Source organism: Dama dama, chromosome 3 (assembly GCF_033118175.1).
Source record: "Dama dama isolate Ldn47 chromosome 3, ASM3311817v1, whole genome shotgun sequence".
Lineage (NCBI taxonomy): Eukaryota > Metazoa > Chordata > Mammalia > Artiodactyla > Cervidae > Dama > Dama dama.
This window is the reverse complement of record NC_083683.1, coordinates 52,819,819-52,837,612: the sequence shown is the minus strand read 5'-3', so window position 1 is coordinate 52,837,612 and position 17,794 is coordinate 52,819,819. Positions and strand designations below refer to the sequence as shown.

The following is a 17,794-nucleotide window of genomic DNA, read 5'->3' as shown; positions in this document are numbered from 1 at the left end:
ACAGTATAGATGTTCCTTAAAAAACTACAAATAGTACTACTAGATGACCCACTAATTGCACTACTGGGTTCATAAGCTGAGAAAACCATAATTGAAAGAGACACATGTACCCCAATGTTCATTGCAGCACTATTTACAAAAGCCAGGATGTGGAAGCAACCTAAATGCTCATCAATAGATGAATTGATAAAGAAGTTGTGGTACATATATACAATGGAATATTACTCAGTCATAAAAAGAAATGAATTGGGATCATTGGTAGTGATGTGGATGGACCTAGAGTCCATCACACAGAATGAAGTATGTCAGAAAGAGAAAAACAAGTATCAGATATTAACGCATACATGTGGAGTCGAGAAAAGAAGTACAGATGAACGTATTTGCAGGACAGGAATAGAGATGCAGATGTGGAGAAAGGACATGTGGATACAAAGGGAGGGAGAAGGAGAGGGATACATTGGGAGAGTAACATTGACAGATACACACTGCCATGTGTAACACAGACAGATAATGCAAAGTTTCATATAACACAAGGAGCTCAGACAGCTCTGCGATGATCTAGAGGAACGGCATGAGGCGGAGGAGGCTCAAGAGGGAGGAGATGCATGTATACTTATAGCTGATTCACAATGCTGTACAGAAAAACTTACACAACATTGCAAAGCAATTATACTCCAATAATAAAATTTTAAAAATAAATAAAATGAATCCTGTCACTGGAAAAAAATCAAAAAATAAAATTCAGATATAAGAATTTAAAAAGATATGTGAACCCAAAATATTACAGAAAAATAGACGTTCTATACTTGTGCTTAAAAATATCTACTGCTATGGATAAATAAACTGATTCATAACCCTATCATATACTATACATATTAGGCTTATACTGATGTTAAGACTAGTATAAAAAAGGACTAGGTGACTACTAGGAACTGAATTTTGATGCAATATTGATTATATTGGGCACAGTGTTCATATCAAAGGCAGCAATATTCTTTCTAGCTATATTCTTAACAGTTAGACCATTTTTGCCAATGAATGAAATTCTAGATGTCAGATTTTGCGATTGTGATGATTGAAGAGCTGAACAAAATAGATATATTTAATGAGGAAAACAGAAAAATAGCTGCCTTCAAATATTTGTCCTGTGGAGGAGGAATTTGATGTATTCTTACTTCAGGGTGCAGAATGAGAGTTACAGATGGATATTTCATATATATCAATTTCAGCTCAAAATACAGAACAGAAATCACATAATTTTCCTAGAAAGAAGTGGGTTATGTTGTGTTATGTATAGTCTCCAACCTTTAGAAATGTTCATCAATATAGAAACTGTGTATAATTCAGATGAGGAACTTAGTAATGTATGCTTTGTGTAGTAGGATAGGAAAGAGGAAATTGCAAGTCTTTTCCAATTTTAAAGACATAATGCCAAAAAAATGTAAGAAAACAGTATTTTTAAAATATTTCAAATATTGCAATAATCTAACTCTTTAGATACATATACTTAGGGGTTTATTTTTAAAATTGTATTATTTACTAAAATGAGAAAATGCAAATTTGGTACATGTGAATTATAAGACATCCTTTGGTTGGAGAACATGCCATCCTTTAATTCTTAAGAATTTCAAATAGATTTTATAGTTTTATATTGCCTCATTTACTATGACATGTGTATCAAATGAAATCCTGAATTTATTCCCAGACTTTTAAATTTTAATTTCTGATAAAATAGTTTTTAAAAAATAATCTGCTTTTTATTACAACAGACATAAAATAAAAACATTCCAACTAATTTCTCCTTTAATACATTTTCTAGAAATTTCCTAAGCACTCTATATGGAAACATTTTCCCTATAGATAAGGAAGTGAGTTTTATTTACAAGGTTTCTACATATTTTGACTTTAAAAGTAACTATAAAGAAATCCTCATGGTTTGATAGTGACCCTGTCAAAAAAATTACTTGGAAAAGGTAAAAAGTTTAAATTAAAAAAAAAACTTGAAAGTGAAAGTGAAAGACATTCAGTCGTATCTGACTCTTTGCGGCCCCATGGACTATCTAGTCCATGGAATTCTCCAGACCAGAATACTGGAGTAGGTAGCCTTTCCCTTCTCCAGGGGAATCTTCCCAACCCAGGGATCGAACCCAGGTCTCTCTCATTGCAGGAGGATTCTTAACTTGAAGAAAATATTTAATTTCATAAAATATAAAAAATAACTCCAGAGCTCTTCTCAACATAACCATAATCTTAAATGGCCTATTTAATGTATCTAAATAAATACCATATCCTTCTTAGCACAATAGAAATTTAAATATTAGGATGATTTTCATGTTTAAATTATGCATCAACAAAAATAACTAGACTTTCTATCAAAGTATGCATACACATTAAAGGTGCTGAAAAAAAGAATAAATGAGAATTCTAAACTTAATAAGGTCAGAAACCATATCTATAAATGTTTACTGAATAAATGCTATATAGAAAAAATGTATGAGCAAATACACACAAAGATTATTTAAATATGCAGTTTATGTTATCTGAATGAGGTAGAGCTGGATGAACTTTAGTTCTACAAAAATTATACAGAAAGGAAAGCTTCATTTAATTTAGATCTCTTTCTTCAAGATTTTTGATGTTGTTGTCCTGATTCTATGGGGTACCCTGTGGGTCAGCAGAGATGAGAAGAATGGAATCTTCTGGTTGCATCTAAAATTAAGATCTTGCAGCAAAATGCTGACTTGGAAACACGAGCCCATATGAACTCCTATTGTTCTTTGGAGCTTGGACACTGATGTGGGAGTAGCCAAGCCTGGTTATCTTCCCTATTCCGAGATGTGAAAATGCTCCAAAGGCCTAAGAATAAACAGTAAAAAAGTTTCCCTTAGATAGAAGGGTGCAAACTTTGGCGGTAGAATATGGATATTTTTTATTAGTGTGGCAGTAAAAATTTCCTTTTATTCTTTCATTCTCCTATAAAGACTATATTCTCACAGAGCACCCATCACCATTTATACAGTATAATTTGCACATTTTAATTCTCACACTATATTTAATGATATCCCAAACATAGTGAATAATCTTTAATCACAGAAAATGATTTTTGGTTCTACCTGTCGAATATTATTATATTTCAGTTTGTTTATGATGGGTAAAATCTACAATAAGAAAGAAACTTTTGTGAATCCTTATATTGTTGTGTTTAGTTGCTAAGTTGGGTTTAACTCTTCTGAGACCCTTTGGACTGTAGCCCACCTGGCTCCTCTGTCCATGGGATTTGCTAGGCAAGAATACCAGAGTGGATTGCCATTTCCTTCTCCACGGGAATCTTCTCAACCCAGGGATCAAATCTGTGTCTCCTAGATTGCAGGTGGATGGTTTACCACTGAGCCACAAGGGAAGCCTGAATATGTTTATACCCTGAAAAAAATTACAGCCTATAAACAAAAATGATTCTACAGTGCATGAGCCTTTTTCTGGCAATTTTAATAACTGGACCAAATTCCCCAGAAATCTGATTACTTGTCACAGTATTTCCAATTATGTTTTTATTTAGATTTTGGAACTAGGTTGAAAACTGATCTGGAAAAGGTCAGTTTTCATTTCAATCCCAAAGAAAGGCAATGCCAAAGAATGCTCAAACTACTGAACAATTGCATTCATCTCACACGCTAGCAAAGTAATGCTCAAAATTCTCCAAGCCAGGCTTCAACAGTACGTGAACCATGAACTTCCAGGGGTTTAAGCTGGTTTCAGAAAAGGCAGAGGAACCAGAAATCAAATTGCCAACATCTGTTGGATTATCAAAAAAGCAAGAGAGTTCCAGAAAAACATCTATTTCTGCTTTATTGACTATGCCAAAGCCTTTGACTGTGTGGATCACAACAAACTGTGGAAAATTCTTCAAGAGATGGAAATACCAGACCACCTTACCTGCCTCTTGAGAAATCTGTATGCAGGTCAGGAAGCAACAGTTAGAACTGGACATGGAACAACAGACTGGTTCCAAGTAGAGAAAAGAGTACGTCAAGGTTGTATATTGTCACCCTGCTTATTTAACTTATGTGCAGAGTACATCATGAGAAACACTGGGCTGGATGAAGCACAAGCTGGAGTCAAGATTGCCGGGAGAAATATCAATAACCTCAGATATGCAGATGACACTACCCTTGTGACAGAAAGTGAAGAGGAACTAAAGAGCCTCTTGATGAAAGTGAAAGAGGAGAGTGAAAAAGTTGGCTTAAAACTCAACATTCAGGAAACTAAGATCATGGCATCTGCTCCCATCACTTCATGGCAATAGATGGGGAAACAGTGGAAACAGTGGCAGACTTTATTTTTGGGGGCTCCAAAATCACTGCAGATGGTGAGTGCAGCCCTGAAATTAAGACACTTACTCCTTGGAAGAAAAGTTATGACCAACCTAGACAGCATATTAAAAAGCAGAGACATTACTCTGCCAACAAAGGTCCATCTAGTCAAGGTTAGGGCTTTTCCAGTAGTCATGTATGGATGTGAGAGTTGGACCATAAAGAAAGCTGAGCACCAAAGAATTGATGCTTTTGAACTGTGGTGCTGGAGAAGACACTTGAGAATCCATTGGCCTGCAAGGAGATCCAACCAGTCCATCCTAAGGGAAATCAGTCCTGAGTGTTCATTGGAAGGACTGATGCTGAAGCTGGAACTCCAATACTTTGGCCACCTGATGGGAAGTACTGACTCACTGGAAAAGACCCTTTGGCTGGGAAAGATTGAAGGCAGGAGGAGAAGGGGACAACAGAGGATGAGATGGTTGGATGGCATCAGCAACTCAATGGACATGAGTTTGAGTTAACTCCGGGAGTTTGTGATGGACAGGGAGGCCTGGTGTGCTGCAGTCCGTGGGGTCACATTAGAGTCTGACACGACTGAGTGACTGAACTGAACTGAATTGGAACTAGGTTAGAGTTATATTTCCTGCTGTTGATAAATTACACATTAAAAAAAACATTTGTCTCAAAATTATGATAGTCATAATTAAATGTATAATTTGTGTCAATTTAGTCTTTTCTTAACCAGCTGTAATATGTACTATCTTCTATCTCATGATACATTTGTACTTTTACCCTCCACATATAGTGCTGCATCACTAACACATATCCAGTACTTCTTAGTAGATCAGTGATAATACAAATCAAAATATATGAAATCTTTAAGTAATGAGCCCTATGTCAACCACTTTACCTATTGTTCCTTTTAATACTAAAAAATGTCCTCTTTAGATAGGCACTATTTTATACTTTAAGAAACAAAATCTTAAAAATGTTAAGAAACTTTTCAAAAGTTACTCTGCTAAACAATAGCAATTTCAACCCAAACCTTGGCGGTGCTACCATAACTCTTAATCTCAAGATGTAGGAGAGACTTAATATTTAAAGATTCAGTAGGTTTAAGAATAATAGTATTGCTTGAAAGCTTTTTTGGTAAATGAAAAATTATATTTCTCTTGGTGAAGTCAAGATTATATTCTCTTACATGAAACTAATACCAAGCTATACAGCATCAAATGGGCTCTTCAATCTGCAGTTTGTAATCCTAATACTCAAGTCCTTGACTCATTGCCCCAAATGTTTACTCTCTCCAAACCCAAACTTAATTGATCTGATAATTACCAACCATGACTTTTCTCAGCTTTATTATCTTGACAATAAAGTACTTGGCAAGGTTTTCTCTTATACATCTTTTCCTCCCATTTGTGAAGTCCAGTAGTTCCATGAATCTCTCCTCTACCGGCTTCATCTACTCCACTTACAGTTTGAGTGCTCTGAGTCATCTGTAAATATGTGATAATAACTGAATGGTCCCTAAATCATCACCTTAAATTTTTAGAAGAGTCCTGTCCTGGATTGCTCTAGTCTCTCATGTTCTGAACGTTTTCATGATGAGAAATGACTATTATAAATCTTCCTAAAACACCATTGTGATCCTACTCCAAAAAATTCAATGACATATAAAAAAACTTACAGAATTTTCGACTTTTAAAACTCTCAAGTATAATACTCATTGGTCCTCCTTGTTGCAGCCCAACTCATATTTCTAACTTTATTCCTGCCCCTTTTCTCTCACAAACCAACTGACACCAATCAAATGAAACTACTTCTTTGGCCTCTGGCTTTGCTCAGAGCGGTCTCCAATCTGGTACCTCTTTTCCCATTTAAATCCTCTTTCTCTATCAGGGCTCACGCCTTCTTCAGAAAGTCTTACGTTTCTCCAACTGGATACATAATATTTTCTGACTTTCCATGACATTTACTTCTGCCTTGTTGCAGTTATTTGTGTATTTATTTCTCCCTGAACTGTGAGTCCCTTGAATACAGTATGTCATTCTTATTCATCTCTAGCTTTTTTAGCCCAGTGCCTCTTAAGGATGGACTCTTCTTGAATGGATTGATGGGAGATTTTTTTGGCAGCTCAGAAGCCACCATTCCCTTCAATAGTTACTTCCAAAGTCTCAGTTTTCCTGGGTCACAACTGCAAAATGTCAAAAGTTCAAGAAGATTGAAAATAGCTCAGAGTGGTCTTAAAGGGTCACCTTAGAGCACAGTTACAACTAGTATAGAAGAATTTGTTATGTGATCTACCAAAAATTTTGTAGTCCTTCATTGAACTATCACAAATATATGAATATAATATGATATATATAATTATATCACATGATACCAGTTTTAGTACAAAGGTCATATCACAATAGGACATCATAGAGTAACTTCCTACTGGATTTAGTTACATTGGTGTGTTTAAGTACAATCTTAGGGGTGGGGGAGTACAACCAGGAAGCAGATGATAGCGTCTATGAAAACAAATTACATAATTCCAGTCTTTACTCTGTAGTGTATGAGATTTTAGAGATGTTACTGAACCATTCAGTTTTAAGTGTATCTCAGAGACAATGTGATTCAATGGAGTGTCCAAAACATTTTTAATGATTTCTGTTCACATTTGTTTTTACCTAAAATAAGAAAATAAGCTTTACTATATGGAGTTATATGTCAGCCTGATATGTCAAGCATATAATACATCAGGTATCCTGGAAGGGAGATCATCACTTGCAACTCACCTTCAGGGTACTCACCAGATGTCACACACACCCATTTAGAAAGATGAATGATTATAGTTACACATTTATACATCTGTAACACTCTAATGAGATGAGTGTCATGACACTGCTGCTGCTTTTTTTCTGTTTTAGGCCCAGTGTGCTAAATCACTTCACTCATGTCCAGCTCTGTGTGACTCTATGGACTCTAGCCTGTCAGGCTTCTCTGTCCATGGGATTCTCCAGGCAAGAATACTGGAGTGGGTTGCCATGCCCTTCTCCAGAGTTTTACACATTGTATTCAGAGTACCAAATGGGCTCATGAAGATGAATTAATTACTAACTCTATTGCAAAAAGAGGCTTACCCAAAATTTGCCGAATTTTTTCTATGATAATGATAAAAATGTGATACCTGTCAAACAAATAGACTCATAATCTCTCTTTTAAGTTAAAGGAGACATTTAACACTGGATGAGAAAACAGTGCTTCTGGGGGACTTCCCTGGTGGTCTGGTGGTTAAGAGTGAAATCCCAATGCAGAGGATCTGGGTTCAATCCCTGGTCAGGGAACTAGAGCCCTCATGCCTCAATTAAGAGTTTGCATGCCACAGCTAAGACCTGGTGCAGCAAAAATAATAATAATAACTGCTTCTTTAAAATCCTTCTACGGAGAGAACATTTTGAAATGCTTGGAAGTATTTCTAGTGTTATGGGATTTGTTACCATAAATATACCAACCATAAAAAGTCTCCATTGTATATTTTTAAAACTTTGGAGCAAAATTTTCTAATATGTTTAAATTGTTTCCAAATCATTCAAAGTTTCACTGAGTTTTAACACTATTTGTTAAAATACAAAGATATAACTACTTTTAGTATAATACTTTTCAAGAAGTGAATGACAGAATGGAAAATAGAAATTTGTAAAATTTAAATAATTTTTTTCAATAACTAGAATATTGGATTTAAACTGAATTACTACCTTACAACAGGAACATTCAGTGGTAATGCTACATGGAGATACGCACTTTTGCAAAAGTAATTTTTTCAGCTATGGAAGCTATTGAAATCACATATTGGAATAAACCAGACTTTTGAACCACTACCTGTGCTGAACAAAGATTTTAAACTAATGAAAATAATGAAACATTCTACCACTTTTTAAAAATGAGATGACTATAACAAAAGCTCACTATTGAAAAAAGAGAAAAATATTATCCATAAAATAAAAAATATATTAAATATTCTTCTTATCCTCTTAAATTATTTGTATCTATTCTATAAATTACATTTATATATTAGTTTATGCTTGTACTGTATAGATATATAATAATATATAAGGGTATATGATCAAACTATTTTACTGAGAAATATACATATAATTAAAAAATTAGAAATTGTCTAGGAATGTCAAATAGACTTTTAAAAATATTAATGTTTGACTTTGTTGTTAATTATATAGGCATTAAATCTTATTCTCAAGCTACTAAAAGTTGATACAAAATTATAACAAAAAATCAGAGTATCTAATAGATATGCTAATAATGCCTATATACCATATATATAGTCTTATATAGCACATAGATATTATAGAATACTGAGACTATGTTCTTCTAAAACATCTAAAAATCTATTTCCAGAGATTCTTAAATATTCTGAAGCACTATGCCTGGAAAAATAGAATTACAACAGAAACATGATTGTCTATTTTTTAATATTAAGAAAGACATATATCATAATTTAATGATATAGTTAACTTTAGTAACTACAAACTATAGTTAACTATAAACTATATAAAATTTTAGTTAACTATAAACTATAATGATAAAGTTAACTTTTTAGTTATTTCAAATTACATTCTAACTTCACTCAACCAAACACACATACAAATGTCTTTTTCATATTATCATCATTAGATTGTCTCCTTCAATTTTGCCTAGATTGCACATGTCAAACCTGCAAGGCCCATTTGTGCCTCCAAAACTGTTTTCAAAGCATCACAGCTTTGGCAAACTATAAATCAGTCCACATCCTCCCTTTTGGTGATTCATGAAATCTATGCATACACAAAAAAGAGAAAAAGATGTTGCAATTACACAAAAACTAAAGTATTCTAGCATAGAGACTTCAACACCACTCATCTCTTGCCAGGTTGTAATGGAATATATCATACTAGTTTAGGCTTTCTAGAAGGATTTGTTGGAAGAATAAGTATGTTGTCAAGTACAATATTTATTATAAATTCTTAAATAATTATAGTATATTAAGCCTCTAATATTATGAGTCTTCAATATCATAAATCACAAGGTTGTTACTGAAAAGAGATAGGCATCCCATTCTGCTTCTGATCATCTGTTTATTTAGTACATTCACCACTAAACTGCAAATTCCTTGTACACAGAGATTGTGCCCGACTTACTTCTAGTGACTAACACAATGCCTATAAAATGTAGCGAATGCTCAGAATTTAGGGGACTTACTGAATGTACCATAGAATGGTACGGCAATATAACAAATAGAAACATTATTTCAGTAGATTTCCATGATAAACTGGTAATGAAGTAGATTTCCAGCCCTTTGTTATACTTATATGTGTCTTCTCCAAATTTAAGAAAATAACCAATTACTATGGTTTTACTGAACACTGCCCTTTACAAAGAATTGACAGCTTCTTGAAACCATTTCCCCGCACATTACCTTGTTCCCCTGGCTGCTGCTGGACTTAGGAGCAATGGAGGCAGTAACAACTTCCTTTCTGAGTGCATTCCACCTTGAGCGGGAGCCCACCCCCTCCACTCAGACCCTCAATGTTCTTTTGTAACACAAAACTGTTAAACTGACAAACTGCAAATTTACTAGGTGTGTGCTGCTACCCCATGCGCATTTCTGAAAGTGTTTTTATTTGTCACATTCCATTGTATCTTATTAGAAATTCAGTCATACATACACATACACACACGCGCGTGCGCGTATACATATATATGTTTTAACACAATACTACAGGAGGGTACTATTTTAAAAAGAATTGCTTTTGGAAAAGCACTAGGATCAAGAGGGTTCAAGTACCAAGCTTTCATCTTTTTAAAAAATATTTTCTTAATTTTAGAAGAAAAAACAATCTTAAATGAAAAAATTATTCTCTTTACTTCTGTTGGATCATCATTAACTCCAGAAAACAATAGAATGCACATCATTTTCTTACCAAATATGAACTGATTTTATGTACAGAATGAAAACATTATAGGAAAATGAATCACTTAAATGAGGCCTATGGGGAAATATAGAAAAATTAATATAAATTTATTTAAAGAGCATTTGCTAAAATAGTTTATGTTACATGTAGTGCCCCTCACTTTATAAAAGAAAAATAAAAATTTTACTCACCTTTTAAAGACTATCCTGGGCATGAGTACATCTATTAATTTACTAAGTTTGCTTACACCATAAATTTTTATTTATTTATAATATATGAATATTAAAATTCCTAGTATTTAAAAATTGATAGCTCAACAATAAATCTTATTTTTAAAAACCAATGTTAGTTTCTAATAGGAATATATAAAAATAGCAGTAGCTTATATACATAGTAAAATTATGAAAACATATACTATTCAACAATTAAATGTTTAATAAGAAAAATTAACAATTTGTTATTTAAAAAACCATCAAAAGAAAAGAGGCATTCTTTACAATACAGAATTGGTTCAGTGACTTAAAACATTTTAGGTATTGGTTCAAGGAATAAAAATACAACATACATGTGAATTAAGAAAAGCACAAGGCCAACAACACATCATTAATAAGCAAGGGTTAAAATACAATCATTTCACATTGACTAGTCACAAAAATGCAGTCATTAACATACATGTTAAGCTTCCTTTCTTTCTTTAATCATGCTTATAAATTGTTACAACACAAAGTTTCCAATATGGAGAAAATTTAAATGTATATTTACAACTTTATTCCTAGCTACATTTTAATTATTTAGCAATTGGTATTTTAATTTTCCTTCAAAATGAAAAGTGTTTAAAATTTCATGTCATTCATATATGTATACTTATATACATATACACATATTTTCTTACTTTTCTAACCTAGTAAATAGGATCTTCTGAAATTAAAGTTATGCATTAAAGAATATTAACCTGATATGTTAATAAGAGGTATTCTGAAATCTGGCTAATACGTAGCAACACTGAAAGAGGTAAATTAAAAGGTTATAACTGGTTTTAACAATAAAACTTCAGATCACTTAATTCCTTTTAATATAAAAGGCTAATTTAAGGATTAAAATTCTTCATATAATAAGAAATCCAGGAACTTTAATGATATATATTTACTTTATTAAAAGATAATAAATAAAATTATTGTTATTTTAAAAATTATCTTCAATTTATCAAAAAATTTACAGTTCTTTACTAGTGCAAAGACTGAATTAATCAATTAACTCCTTTGTGGAACAGACATGTAATAAACAATGAAGAATTATATACTTCTGTTTTACTATTTTGTAATTTGAAATTATTGTTTTCTTGGTCACTTCTTTTTGTGAGGTTGACAAAGTTATCTCTGCAAAGGGTCTTTCGTGAACATGCGGGTTTTTCACTTATGACATACCAAAAAACATCATGATACAAATTATTGGAGTATAGCATTTGATGCATTCCAACACAATCAAAATTGTGTGAGGTTGCACACCTTAAACTTATACAATATGACTACATATTTCAAGAAAGCTGGGGCAAATTATGTAAATACTATAGTAAATATGTAGAAAAGATTGATAAACCCTAAAATATTTGAAAATATTAAACAAAGGATGAAAAAATCTAAAACTGACCCCAAGTGAATATTCGCAATTCCAACATGCTATAAATTTAGGTATGTCAAATTTTTAAAGTTTCATGATATTTATTAAACAGAACAGGAATCAACAAACTTTCCCCAGAAAGACCAAGTAGTAAATATCTCAGGCTTTGAGGGCCAGTCTCTATTGTAAAAGAAAGTCTCTATTGAGTCTAAGAAAGTCTCAAAAGCAGCCATAGATAATACATAAAAAATGTGCATGACTGTGTTCCAATAAAAGTTATTTATAAAAATAGACAATGGGCCAGGTTTGATAATTTGCTGATCCCTGATATAAAGAGCTGATTCAAACCACTTAATTTTGGAACTTCAATATATAACACAAAGCAGAAGCATAAGTAAATGTTTAATGCTTTGTGAATGAATGAATTCATGAATGAATAGGGAAAATAAAACCTTTATGTCTGCTGTCCTAATTGAGGCAAATTCCAAGAAGGCAATCTATGGATTAAGTCTTATTAACGACTAGGCTTATAATTAAACCAATAAAACAAAACAAAATGTAACAGATATAGTACAGAGAAAGTGAATTTCCAACCAAAAACGACAAACAAAAAAAAAAATCTATCGTGACTTCTTACAGGACTTCAAATCTATCCAATTAGATTGTAAACTACATAGGGTAACAAATATGTCTTTATATTATCACGACAGTATAGTCCCTAGGATATAGCAGATGGTCAGTGAACATTTTAAGTACGTATGTGAATGCTTTCCATAGCAAAATGCTTTTGTTAGTTCCCAAAAAGTTATGTCTCTCTAATTCTAATGCAGCAATTTAAGATCTTCCCATAAAGTTAAAATGCTCTGCTGTTTTGTATCAGTCATAGTGACTAAAAAGATGAATTTAGTCTAAACTAGAACTTGACCTATTCTTCAAATAGCATGAATTGAAACAGGTTTAAATTTCACTGTAAAACTTTGACCTGGGTGAAGCAAAACAAGTGTATACATCAGGTTCGGATATAAAATCAGAGTTAATTATTTTCCAAATAAAGAACTGTTTAACTTTATAATCTTAATTATAAATTAATTTAATTTAATAAATTTATTATAAATTATAGACTCCAGTCATTTTATCTCCTGAAAGAAGTATACTTGGTTGTATGTGATTTGAAATATCAAAACTGACCAAAATGCTAGTTTCAATATATCTATATATTAATTATTCTTCAAAGCCTGGGTAGTTGAAAAATACTAGAAGAAATTAATCATTCATGAATATTTATGCATTTTTGTCTATGGCTTCAAAAAATAAAAAATTAAAACAGCCCAAAACACAGTAACTCCACACAGTGGAAGATATGAACATTCATATAAATTACAATATAAATCATACTTTTTCATGATGTATGTAACAAATTGTAAACAATTAATTTACTTTGTGTAAGTAAATTTCTTTTTTAATACAATATTTTCACATTTCCAAATAAAATATTAAAGTTTAACAATGATAAAAAATGTTATTTGCTTTTAGATCAGTTACTGGACATTGACAGACAAAAGCCACAAACAGTTATACACTCAAACAAGACACAGCCTTAACTTGCCATTGTTACAAGCACAATGTTAACATTATGTACAAATGTAAATAGTAAAACATTTTCAATTAATTTGTGGCAAGCCAAAAGTGTACTGGAGAAACACACTTCCATTAGATTAGTGCTATGGTTCAAAATTCACTTATAAAAAATAAATACATATAAAACTATTATATATATATATATATTACAGTACTTGAATGAATTCTCTTTCAAACTATCAAATTTAATGACACAAGCCAAGATGTCTAATGGTCTGCTTTTAAAAAAAAATTGGAAGATAAAATGTGTGCATCACAATTTATAAAGAGAGAAAATTAAAGTAAAAGGGACAGAATAAAACAAAACAGAAAGATAAAAACAAGAGTACTATCGTACCGATTTCCATGGTCCCCGATGCCATGATACATCATCAGGGCAAGCATGTACCTGACACTGTGCCACACTAGGGGGCTTGTTCAACATTTCACAGTTTTGCTCTTGTGACAGTTGGCCATTGGGAAACTGACATATTACAAATCTTGATTTTATTCCTCCTCCACATGTTTGTGTACACTAAAAATAAAAAGGAAGATAAAGACTATGTGGCTTCAAAGAGAATATTATGTTGGTTTATTCAGTGATGAGTACATAATCAGAACAGCTAAAGCTTAAAGTTTATCCTTTCTTCATAACTCTCAACATTTCTTCAAAAATAAATCAAAGTTGCAGTTCCATCCTTTTTTTTAAAAAGACAAAATTTTGAAAATTAATACTGTAATAGGTAATAACTACATAATGTATGGTATCCTATCAAAAGATGACTATGTATCCATGAAGGGAAATCTAAATTTATAAAGATAGAAAGATGTTCAGTATATCTATTACATGAGAACAGCAGGTGGCAAAGCAACATTATAATTAATGAACCGATTTCTGAAACCCACACAGAACTAAAGTCTGGCAGGAAATGTATCAAATATTACAAGTTCATATCTTTTCACAATGTTTCAAATTATTTGAATTTTCACAAGAATTAACTCACAACTGAAAAAGTTACTTTCATTTTGGAAAATAGTAAAAGTATATTTTAAAGACATACTTTTATATTTATTAACACCTGATCAGAAGTGTATCTTTAAACAATGATTTCCAAATTCCCTATGGAGAGAAAATAGGTACTGAAAATCATTAAACAGGGGACTTCCCTGGATACAGGGGACAGGGGTTTGATCCCTGGTCCGGGAAGATTCCACATACTGCAGAGCAACTAAGTCTGTGCCTCACAATTACTGAGCCTCAACTCTACAGCCTATGAGCTGCAACTACTGAGCTTGCGTATTGCCAACTACTCCATGCACCTGGAGCCTGTTCTCTGCAACAAGAGAAGCCACTGCAATGAGAAGTCTGAGCATCGCAATAAAAAGGAACCCCAGTTTGCTGCAACTAAGGAAAGCCCGAGCGCAGCAACAGAGACCCAGTGCAATCAAAAATAAACGAGTTAATTTTTAAAAAATCATTAAACACAAATATTTGACTAATTAAATTAGGTGGCTTGTTTTATTTATCCAAAGCCAATGTAAGTCTTTCTTCTTTCTCATGCATAATATAGGTGGAATTAGTATTCATTGCAACCATTTAAAAAATTATCCTCATAATCCCAGTGCCTAAAAGGTCAGGACGTGAAGAAAGTGCTCAAAAATTGATAGCTATTCATTTTAGATTCATCAAATGAATGGTTCCATAATTAGGATATTATCATGGCCTACATATCGCTGTTTTTCTGTCTTTGTATCAGTCTAATTTTCTAAGAAATTAAAACAATAATATATTAGTTTTAGAGAGGTATTAGGAAGTCACCTACTGGCTAGCACATAGGATTCTGAAAAAAATCTGGAGTATATATTTCCTATCATAAATGAGTGATTTATACCACGACACAATGTTTATTAAAAGATTATAGTTTTACTGACTCAATTTTTAAAAAAGTCTGTCTAGTATAGTGAAGTAAGATTATTCAACAGTAAGGGTATGAAGTGCTTAACTTTCGGTCTTAGGGGATGTCATAATTTCCGCAAGTTTAGGAGAGGGTAGGACTTACTTCTCCCCAGCTTCCATAGTTCCACTGTGGACAAGGTCCTGAATCACAGTGCTTTGACTCTGGGGGTTTGGACGCTGCATCGCAGTAGCCGGCACTTTGTCCATTTTCGTCCTGGCAGACCACAACTCTGCGCTGAACACCTCCAGCACAGCTGCTAGAGCACTGGGAAGGATGGAACACGGGAACACACAAACTGAAAATTTGTGACACACGTCACAAAATTACATCATAAAACACTAAAGCAAAAAGAAAAACGCTTCTTTGACTCAACTTCAAGCTCTCTAAATTTTCTCTCTCCCCCCACTTTGGAATTTTCTAATTTTCTCTCTCCCCCCCTTTGGAATCATAATTTGAAAAAAGAATATCTGTCAAAAAAAACCTGGGTATTACTAGGGGTTTCATTAACATTTATTGACAGGAAGGTAAAGCTTTAAAGTTTGCCGTAAAAAATTCACCCTTGTCCTAGGCGTTAACTAAAAAGGAATTCAAGTTTTCAGGTCTCACTAGAAAGGAAAAAAAACAAAACAAAAGATAATGTTAAGTTTCTCAACTATCACATTGTTTTTCTTTACTTGGTATCATTAATCTCATACAAAATACGAACCACAATTGTACTTTTTGTACAAAGTAATCATGGTTTTACACCAGCTTACTGCACTGCACTATCATAGTAATTTCTGGGTTTGATTTTTTTTCTTCATAGACATTGGTAAGCTTAAGACTTAAAAGATTTCATTTTTACTATAATGTACTCTTTTAAGATTTTTTTCAAATGGATTCCTCTGTAATCATAATATCACATTAGTGTATAATTCAACTAGAACTCTACAGATTTGCAATCTGCATCAAAAATTGCTTAATCTTTTTAAGATTTAAACTACTGATCTTCAGAAATAATTAGCATTAAAAGCCTCTGATGTCATTATGTACATATCTGTTAAAAAGGCCATATAACATAACAAAATTACAGAATTAGTATAACTCAATAAAAAGGGCTTACTGATCCCCATGGTCCTGTTCTCCACTGGTTTCCTCTGATTGATGGATGGACTCCCTGATTTTGATTATCCTCTGGTTTGTGAGTTAATGGAAAATTCCTGCCTGGAAAATGGCTTGGCTGCTCAGAGGAACTCGGAAAGTGGCTGTACGTGGGAGGGCAGGCTGCCAGATTACATTCTTGTTCTATCACAGGGCGGACTTCAGGGTCACAGTAATTTTCATTAACTGGCTGATGATAGTTGATGCATAAAACTTGTCGAGTCATTTTTCCACGGCCACAGGAAGCTGAACACTGATCACAAATTTAGCCAATAAACTGCATTACCTCAAAGTTCAAATATTATATTTAAATTTCTCATTTCACTTTTTTTTTGCATAAAAGTACTTACAGGTGACCAATTCCCTGTTTGCCACTCTCCACAAGGGCTAAAACAGACAGCTATTTCAGCTGGTCGGGGTAAGTGGGCACAAAATGATTCATCTGCTATTCCATCGTGAGCATCACGACAACTTACATAGCGGGCTTGAGCTCCTCTTCCACAAGACACGGAGCACTGAAAAATCAAATCATACCAAAGCATTATATAGGACACTCCCGGATCCCTTACACTTGGTTGTTGTTCAAATTTCTGAACCTCAAGATTCTTGAAAAAACTTAATTTATAAATACTATCATTTCTGAGTCAAAGACAGGGCAGTGAGTATTCCAATGAGTTTAAAAAATAAACTTCACAAATCAGATGCTTGTGATAATAAAACAAAACACTCAACATTTCAGAATAGTGATTAGCTATTTGTCAAAATTAAAGAAACAGAAAAGATTATAGATAAGAGAATCTTAAGATAACATTTAAGACAACTCTGAAAGACCTAGGTAATAGAGAAGATAGGATCTCATAATTAAAATATTCAGAGAATATATGAAACTTAAAAATATATCTTTCATGTACGACTGAAGCAAGTGTATATTCCAAATCTAATAAAAGTCTAGTATCATATCTGCTTCTCATAACAGCCTGTGACATAAATATTATCATCCTCATTTGGTAGGATTAGAAAACAGACCTAGAAAACTTAAATTCTTGCCCATGGAAACAGAGCTCTTGAAAGACAGACCAGGATTTAGTCATTAAATTACCTAATTCTAAACCCTATGCTCTTTCAATACCATCTCCATCAAAATACCTAAGAATGAATGCATATATTAATTTGGCAAATCTGGAGCAACTATTTT

General features: G+C 32.9%; 1 protein-coding gene across 1 annotated transcript in view; it reads right to left on the bottom strand.

Annotated features, from left to right (window-relative positions):
* Window positions 1-17,794, bottom strand: part of ADAMTS20 (ADAM metallopeptidase with thrombospondin type 1 motif 20) — a 188,793-nt gene that overhangs the window by 64,916 nt on the left and 106,083 nt on the right. The window contains 4 exon segments of the mRNA XM_061122944.1: window positions 13,860-14,036; window positions 15,562-15,723; window positions 16,562-16,852; window positions 16,950-17,114. Of these exon segments, the coding sequence (XP_060978927.1) occupies window positions 13,860-14,036; window positions 15,562-15,723; window positions 16,562-16,852; window positions 16,950-17,114 (795 nt within the window).